Genomic DNA, 9,525 nt, shown 5'->3' with positions numbered 1-9,525 from the left:
TCGACACCGAAATGGCTATACACGTGGGACTGCAGCTCCAGCAATTAACATCTGTAACAGCACACAAAGAAAGCCAGTAAAATGTTAATGCTAATCCGAATCGAGGGGGGGGGGGGGGGGGGGACAAAAAATAGCGCTTTTCTTCTACAAGGTCTGACAGCTGACATGAAAGTAAATTCCCACATAACAGGATCTTCTAAAGGAGAGCGAACGAAATGTGAAAAGAATGTCTACGATGCCCTCTGCTGGCAAACAGCAAAACTGCCACTTCAGGCTCTGCCATAGGAAAATATGCAAAGAGGAGAACTTCATCAATTCTTTATCCGGTGTAAACGCAGGACAGCAAATGAACCATGTTTTTTTTAATCAGGAGATCCAGAAATCAGGTGAACACAGTAACAAGGAAAGAGCAACTATAACATAGATGATGAGCAGCAATGATGATACCATCCCGTAGGTGTTTGATGTGGTATGATCCCAGAAGTGGAAGTAGTTCCTAAAATAAAAAGTACCAGCAGTGATCTTGCAGGCCCCAGACACATTCATTGTTTGCATTCGGATGTATTAAGAATGCGTGTCTTCTGGGGTCACTGTATGCAGCGAAGACCCCGTGGAATATGGAAGATCCATAGAGTAGACGTCTGCATGGAGGACACTGGCAGCGATCAGTACAAGCAAACCTGGGGAACGTGATCGGGGGGGGAGTTTTTCTCTTGTAACATATATTGTCTATTGTGGCTTCCCAGTGCAGAATGAGAATAAACAATAAGTCCTCTAACAGAAGATTTCTTCCTCCTCCGTTCCTTCTATATGGTGGCAATCTAAAACAAAGAAAAAGAAGATCATCAACAAACGAGTCCTCATCTCCCAATGCTGGCCATAGGCATACCTAGGACTATGCATCACTTATCTCATTTGCTCCTTGAATCACTTGACTCCGAAACCTATTCTGACACTCACATGCACTATATTACCAAAAGTATTGGGACGCCTGCCTTTACACGCACATGGGCCCGGATTCACATACATTGGTGCATATTTATGTCGGCGTAGCGAATATAATATACGCTACGCCGACGTAGCGCAGAGAGGCAAGCACTGAATTCAGAAAGCACCTGCCTCCCAAACTGTGCTGGGTTCCCTCGGCGTAAGCCGGCGTAGGTGGAAGTGGGCGTGAGCCATGCTAATGAGGCGTGACCCCATGCAAATGATGGGCCGAGTGCCATACAAGTACTTAAAACGAACGGCGCATGCGCCGCCTCGTGGACGCATCCCAGTGCGCATGCTCAGAATCACGTCGGAACTACTCCCTAAGATTCGACGGATCACTGCCTACGACGTGAACGGAACCTACACCCAGCCCTATTCACGTACTACGTAAACGACGTAAAATACGACGGCTGTGTTCCCTGATCCATACCATAGCATGAGTTGCGCCTCATATATGGGGAATAACTTTACGCCGGACGTACGACTTACGCAAACTGCGTATATTATGCGCCGGGCGCAAGTACGTTCGTGAATCGGCGTATCTCCCTCGTTTGTATATGTGCATAGAAAATCAATTGGAGCGGCAAATGCGCCCATCGTAAATATGCGCCCACGATACGACGGCGTAGGCAAGTTACGTCGGTCGTAGGAAGCCTATTTTCAGGCGTATCTAGTTTTGTGGGCACGGCGCATAGATACGACGGCACATACTTACACTTACGCGGCGTATCTCGAGATACGTCGGCGTAAGTGCTTTGTGAATCCGGGCCATGAACTTTAATAGCATCCCAGTCTTAGTCCATAGGGTTCAATATTGAGTTGGCCCACCCTTTGCAGCTATAACAGCTTCAACTATTCTAAGAAGGCTGCCCACAAGGTTCACTTCATCTCACTGCCGCCCTCCGGCCTTAAAAGGGTCCATTTTTTTTTTTTATGTAAAACTACATTTCTTTTTTTTTATTGCTTTGAAGTGCAAATGTGAGATCTGAGGTCTTTTTGACCCCAGATCTCACATTAAAGAGGCCCTGCTATTTCCAATACAGGAGATATTTACATTCCTTGTAATAGGAATGAAAGTCATCAAAAAAAATTTTTTTTTTTAAATAAATAAGATTTTTTGTTTAAAGCTCCCTGTCCTCCCAAGCTCGCATGCAGAAGTGAACGCACACAAGTCACGTCCACATATGTAAACAGTGTTCACTAGATCTCCTCTAACTCTAAACAAGTAACCTGTAAAATAATTTAAAGCGTCTCCTATGGAGATTTTTAAGTACCGAAGTTTGTCATTATTCCACGAGCATGCGCAATTTTAAAGCATGACATGTTAGGTATCAATTTACTCGGTGTAACATCATCTTTCACAATTATACAAAAGAAATTGGGCTAACTTTAGCGTTTTTTTTCTTATTTTTTTTATTTAAAAAAATTTGATCTGTCCTTAGGCAGTTTGGCTAAAGGACAAATTGGAATTTATTCCAATGCGACACCCGTGGTCAGTTTGCGCGATTCTGTCATCCGCAGCCCTGCTCTCTGTATCTCCTCTGTCCTCCTCCCCCCTCCACGCCCGTACCAGTGCCCGCCCCCGCTCCTGCTGCTCTTCTATCTGCTATTAAATGGTCTTATCCCCTGTACCATAATAACACGTGTCCCTGTGTAATGTAAAAAATCTGCCGATCTGTACCTGTATATTTATTTTTGGGTGAACCCCCGCTTTAATGAAGGTAAACAACTTATTGCTACACTTAGAGGTCCCTCTCCTCTCTTTTATACCCTGTAAAAAAAAATGCTTTGATATACAAGTGCTTTGGATTACAAGCATGTTTCTGGAACTACCTTATTTATCGGCGTATAACACGCACAGGCGTATAACACGCACCCTAACTTTAAGGGGGAAGTTTCAGGAAAAAAACGTTCCACAGCCCCCTGCGTATAACACGCAGGCACAGTTTACCCTCTATTTTCAGGTAAAAAAGTGAGTGTTATACGCCAATAAATACAGTAATTATGCTTGCAAACCAAGGTTTTACTGTACCACCAGCCACCATTGCGCCCCCATTGGCTGTTTGAATTTTTGCACATTCCGGCTGAAATTTAAGCTGCAGTTGGCCCTGAAAGCACCACCTCGCTTAACAAAATAAAAAAAAAAAAATCAACATTTAGGTGGAAACTTATCTGAACAGACACTGTATCCTCTCAGATACAGTCTTGTTCAGCATTGTAAAGCAATAGGTCTATCAATGAAGCAAAGTGGTGCTGGCAATTAGTGTTATATTATAACTTTACTGACCCAGTAAAATAACAATCGTTTTACTTTCGGTTACCTGAGGTTACAGGGCCGGCTCCTTTGCTCTTCTTCTTCTTGTCCTTTTTTTCCTTTGGTTTTGACAGGTTAAAGAGGCGATTGGAGGAATGGCCCTCTGCCGATTTGTTAGACTGGCTCCCAAGTAAGTTGAAGTGGCCTTTTCCTTTTTGCTTACTGTCAGTCCGTAGTAAACTGTCCTTTTTAGGCGACGTAGATGCCTCCGATTGCAACTGTTCCTGTTTGGTCGAGTTAGAGTCACACCATTTTAATGAGTCCATGGCAACAGGGAGTGAGGGCACCCTATTTAACTTGTCATGTTGAAATGATACCTATTGGAAATAATCCACATCACAAGGTGTTATTCCACAAGCATTGCTATTCTGTTTATGGTCTATAAATGCACTACATGCTTACTATAATCTGTCTACAGCTTTCAACATTAAATCAAGATTTTTAAGAAGTATTGATATATCACTGCATAAAGGACAATACTTAAAGGGGTTGTAAAGGTAAAACATGTTTTTCCTAAATAGCTTCCTTTACCTTAGTGCAGTCCTCCTTCACTTACCTCATCCTTCCATTTTGCTTTTAAATGTCCTTATTTCTTCTGAGAAATCCTCACTTCCTGTTCTTCTGTCTGTAACTCCACACAGTAATGTGAGCATAGGCGTGCGCACAGGGTGTGCCAGGTGTGCCTAGGCACACCCTAATCACCCTGTGTGGTGCAGATTGCACTGAAATATACTGTGTCAAACGTGCACTAACGCACAGAAAAATACTGCATTAAACACGCAGTAACGCACTGGAATATACTGCGTTAAACGTGCAGTAACGCACTGGAATATACTGCGTTAAACGTGCACTAATGCACAGAAATATGCTGCATTAAACATGCAGTAACGCACTGGAATATACTGCGTTAAACGTGCAGTAACGCACAGAAATAGACCCCTGATATTTCACCAAAAATAAATAAAATAACAAATAAAAAAATAAAAACTACTGACACTGTCCACCGCTCTGCTGACACCATCCACTGCCCTACTGACACCGTCCACGGCTCTGCAAACACCATCAGTATACTGTATATACACATGCAAATATGTTTGATCTTTGGGGTGCACACCCTAATGCAATAGGCTGCGCACACCTATGAATGTGAGGCTTTCTCCCTGGTGTGGAGTGTCGTGCTCGTCCCCTCCCTTGGACTACATGAGAGTCAGGACGCCCACTAACACACAGCGCCTTTCTCTATCTGCAACGTAGAGAGCGTCCTGACTCTCCTGTAGTCCAAGGGAGGGGGCGAGCACGACACTCCACACCGGGGAGAAAGCCTCACATTACTGTGTGGAGTTACAGACAGAAGAACAGGAAGTGAGGATTTCTCAGAAGAAATAAGGACATTTAAAAGCAAAATCGAAGGATGACGTAAGTGAAGGAGGTCTGCACTAAGGGAAAGGAAGCTATTTAGGAAAATTTTTTTTTACCTTTACAACCCCTTTACTCAGCTCATAGATGATGCAATCCTCTTTCCTTCCACCTTTTGTTTCTGCTGGCGGGGGGAGCTTGAGGAGCCTTCCCGGCTGGCAGAACACATCAATGCATGTAAAACATATAACAGGCAGGTTGTACTTGGGTACAATCAGCCTGCCCATAGATGGATCGAATCTCAGCTGGTCCCTGAACCAGGTGAATTTTGAAAAGGCTTTATTCCCTAGGTAATTTTGAAAGGCCCTTTGTTATGTGTGATACACAGACCACATTTATCTGTAACAGATGAGATGAAGTCTTATCTGCACAAATTCCTCTTTCCTTGACTTTGGAACTGCAATACTGTGGACAATCAATTGATTGGTAATTGGGACCTTTCAGGCATTGAACCACCGTCCAGATACTGGACAACGAGAAGCAACCAGCAAAACATTTTAGTGAGAGCTTTTTCTACATAGCTGTGGTCCAATATGGTCCTCCAAACATCCATCTATGGAAAATGTAGGTTCTAGGGAATGGGCTTCTTAGATGTAAAAGCTTTGCTTTATGCATAGATGATGGAAACAAGAGCTAAGTTTATAATTTGATGAACATTTATGACCCGATAAACCTGCCAGGAAAACAATCTCTCCAACAGTGGCGGCCGCTCCATTATCTACATGCAGGGCACCGGATGCATGGTTTTCAATAGGGTTTTTTTTTCCTTGTCAAGCATATGATTAGAGCCTGAGGCTCCAAGTGGCTTAAAAAAAGGGTGGGCTTGGGGCGCATAACACTAACAATATTCACTATTGTCTTCCCGATTCTCTACCTAACCAATAAAGGAAGGAGGTTCTGAGACCCGACTGGCCGAGAGGCGAATCGACCGTATTAGCTGCCGAGAAGGAGACGCAGTGGGAAGCTGCCTGCGACTTAGATGGGGTAAGTGCGGGGCTGGTGGGCTTACGAGCAAGCGACAGGGGGGGGGGGGGGTTGGGTGATGTATTGCCGACCGACCAATCGACAGGGGATTTTGATGGGTGGAGGGGGGTTGTGGGTGGTTTGTTTGCTGCTCTCCAGACCAGTTTGGTGCCTTGGTAAACTGCTTGGCCAGTATAGGCAAAATGACTTCTATTTGACTGTATTTACAGAGAAATGGAAGTCATGTGGGGAAAGACCAAATACAGTAAAAAACAAGAAACTCCCAATGGTCAGCTTTTAATAATTATTCTTTTCTATGCATACGAGTGGAGAAATTTTAACCTCTGCCCATAACAGACAGCACCTGATTTATATAACAAATTGAACCATTTAATTTGTTCTACAATAGGGGAAACCAAGGGGGGGGGGGGGTTATATTTCATGATGGGACAAAAACCAGACCACATGCACACACTATAGTCATTAAAATGGGTGGAAAGCAGCAAAGTTCTGGCCCCAACCTAACTCTCCCTCCTGTAGAAAATGGATCGAACAAGTAAACCGCATTCGCATTACAGAGAAAAATACATACCAGAGGAGAAACTCTTTAAATAAAAAAAAAAAAAAACGCCAACTCTTTACAGACTACTGAAAACATGGGACTTTGGGTAGGCCATATGGCGGATACCTATATGATGAGGTGACCTGTGTTGGAATTTTAGGCCCTAGCTCCAGAGAGCTTCTGTGTATATTTGCCCAACGGTTGGATTTTTCAGGTTCTGTCTGCCTCAGCTGATCTAGATCTGTCAATTGCTTGTATATTGATATGATTGCTATTCCTATCGGTTTACAAAAAGTTTATGTTATTGACAGTATTGTAGGCTTTATTCCACTGCAAGTTCTGATTCCTGAATAAATACAACATGGGTTTTCGATTTATTCTTGTATGATTGATTAATGCTAAATATGGTAATTGTTGTATTGCACCTTCTATATTTTCATCAAAGGCCATTTGATTAAAAAAATGGGTGGAAAGGATCTTTTCAAATCGAAAAAACCACTATAACCATAAACTATACCTGTTTAGGGTCTTTGTTCCGCTGTTCTTGAATCGTCCCTTGACGCAAGTCTTCTTCTAGGCTCTCTATATCACATTGGCCAAAGGCTTTCATGATCTCCAGCCGATTCTTCTTCTGTTCCATATCCTGCACACTCTTCTTTAGGTCTTCGTCCATCCTTGAAGACCATTCTTTCCACTCTGCAAACTTTTTTTCTCGGGACTCCCATTGCCATTCATTTCTTAGCTTCTCTTCCTTGTGCTGCGCTTGCTGCTTTTCCAAGTTGGAGATCTCCTGACGCAGTTTTTCTAGACTGCGCTGCTTCTCCTGATCACTTAAGGAACTCTGTCTTGATTTCCGGTTGAGGGCATCCTTGCTCAGCATCATTTTCTGATCCTCAATGTAGGTGTCTTGCTGTACGACCACAGCCTGTGGTAGAATAAAACCTATTAGGACACAGATCATACAGCAGGCAATGTATTTAACATGACTATAATCTTCAACAACTGACCTGCAAAGACTTCAGGCATTTATGAAGGTTGCTGACAGACAGGAGAACTTGCTGCAGTGAAAGAAATAGAAGTCAGTTATGAATACAATAATATTCATAGGCGTGCACAGCCTATTGCATTAGGGTGTGCACCCCAAAACTCAACACATACTACCGATTGTTCACGTTGAAAGGGAAGGGGTCGGTAAGTTACATATTTACCTGCCCCTTCCCGCACTCATCCTAAAACATCCCTGCAGCAACAGCCAGAGGGAGAGGAGAGTAGGGAAGCTGGATGCGCTGCGAGGGGAAGCAGGAGGGGAGCCAGCGCAGTAGGGGGAATTTGTGCTGCACAGTGTGATTAGGGTGTGCCTGGGCACACCTGGCACACCCTGTGCGCACGCCTATGATCATATTATTTATACACACACGTTTACACTACACACAATAGAATTCCGGATAACCACTTAACGCCCGAATTCTACTGTGGACAGCTGGCCGCTGTAGGTAAAGTGACGTACATTGCAGCCTACTTCCAGGTTTAGGGAGCGCGCATGCACTTCCCCTGGCTGGCTCCTGCTGTGATTGTATACAGTGGGAGCCTGTCAGCAAGTCCTGGCCGCTGCTGATCAGCTGTTTACCTTCACAGCCGAAAGCTCTATGTTGACATTCAACACAGAGCTCTGTGCACAGGGAATGATCTGTCAGTTTCTCATCCCTGCAAAGCAGGGAAGAGAAACAGCCATAGTAAATAAATAGTAGCACACTTTACACACATTACACATAGTTAGGCAAATATTTAGCCCCTTGATCGTCCCAGATGTTAACCTCTTCCCTGCCAGTGTCATTAGTACAATGGTAGTGTATATTTTTAGCACTGATCAATGTATTAATGTCACTGGTGAGGTCAGTGGCAGTTAGTCAGTTCCCCCAGGGTCAACTAGTGCCAGACTGCCCACTGCACTATGGCAGTCCTATTATAAGTCGTTGATTACCACTATTCGTAGTGTAAAATAAATAAGAAATCCAGTATATATACACACCATAGTTTGTAGACACTATAACTTTCACGCAAGCCAATCATTATTCACTTAGTGGATTTTTTTTTCTTTAAATCAAAAACATGTAGCAGAATACATAATGGCCACAATGTATAAAGAAATTAGATTAAAAAAATATATATATTTAATGCATATGTTTTTTTTTTTTTTTTTACATTTTCAGTATTTTCAATTATATTGCAAAAAAAAAAAAACACAGTGGTGATTAAATACCAGCAAAATAAAAGCTCTATTTGTGTGTAAAAAAAATTATACACATTTTTTTTTTTTTTTTTTTTTTTTTTGAGTACAGTGACCGCGCAATCGCCAGTTAAAGTAGCACAGTGCCCAATAGCAAAAAAGAGCCTGGTCATAAAGGGGTAAAATCTTCCTGAGCTGAAGTGGATATCTAGGAAACTAGTAAAAAATATATCTTACCATGCCATTTCGCTTCACCACAACACTGGGGCTTACTCCCTGCAGATGTGAGAACAAACACGGTTATACTACAAATTGCCAACTCATTAAAAAAAAAATCACATTAACAATAGCATTCTCTCTGATTTTTCAATTTCAAGTTTTAGAAGCTTAAACAGGATACGCCAATAGCAATTTTATTTAGTTTAGTGTTCACGTCCAAGGGCAGGATCAAAGACACTATAGTGTCCGTTTAGGTAGGACAAAAAAATAAAATCCAGCATATTGTCTCTTGGCACTACTATGAATTTATTTTTGTGGATTTTTGGGTGGTGGGTCAAAAAATCTACAGCTACTTTTTTTTTTCTTTTTACAATTTTGTGATTATTTTGGGCCAGTTTTTTTTATAATAAAAAGTAAGGATAGCCATTAATATTTTCACTAATAAATGAAGGCACAATTTTCCCTGAACAAATCAAGTATTATTTCACCTGGATACAATTACCATTTACCGTATATACTCGAGTATAAGTCGACCCGAATATAAGCCGAGGCACCTAATTTTACCACAAAAAAACGGGAAAACTTATTGACTCGAGTATAAGCCTAGGGTGTCCATCTGCATGCCTCAAACGTATTGACTCGAGTATAAGACTAGGGTGTCCATGCCTCACTGTGCCCATGACTCGACTGACGTTTAACATGGGAGTCTATGGAAGGGGTGCCCGGCTTGGAAAAATCGGTGCTCCCCGGCCGTAGGTCCCCCGGACAACAAACTTTGCACACTTGTAGAGGAAGAGTGAGGCTACATGTGTGCCAAGTTTGGGGTCCACGGGA

The 9,525-nt window shown here is 42.6% G+C and overlaps 1 protein-coding gene across 12 annotated transcripts in view; it reads right to left on the bottom strand.

The window, feature by feature from the left end:
* Positions 1-347: 347 nt before the first annotated feature.
* The window catches only part of AKAP13 (A-kinase anchoring protein 13), a 423,120-nt gene continuing 413,942 nt past the window's right edge, over positions 348-9,525 (bottom strand). For all 12 annotated transcript variants that reach the window (XM_040342370.1, XM_040342380.1, XM_040342375.1 and 9 more), the window contains 5 exons: positions 8,710-8,748; positions 7,253-7,303; positions 6,763-7,170; positions 3,312-3,621; positions 348-821 (listed from right to left, as the gene is read on the bottom strand). In XM_040342370.1, coding sequence (XP_040198304.1) covers positions 775-821; positions 3,312-3,621; positions 6,763-7,170; positions 7,253-7,303; positions 8,710-8,748 — 855 coding nt within the window. In that variant the 3' untranslated portion in view covers positions 348-774. The remainder of the gene's footprint in view (positions 822-3,311; positions 3,622-6,762; positions 7,171-7,252; positions 7,304-8,709; positions 8,749-9,525) is intronic.

The sequence above is a fragment of the Rana temporaria genome, chromosome 3 (genome assembly GCF_905171775.1).
Source record: "Rana temporaria chromosome 3, aRanTem1.1, whole genome shotgun sequence".
Classification (NCBI taxonomy): domain Eukaryota; kingdom Metazoa; phylum Chordata; class Amphibia; order Anura; family Ranidae; genus Rana; species Rana temporaria.
The sequence above is the reverse complement of the archived record's forward strand: the minus strand, read 5'-3'. Positions and strand labels throughout refer to the sequence as shown.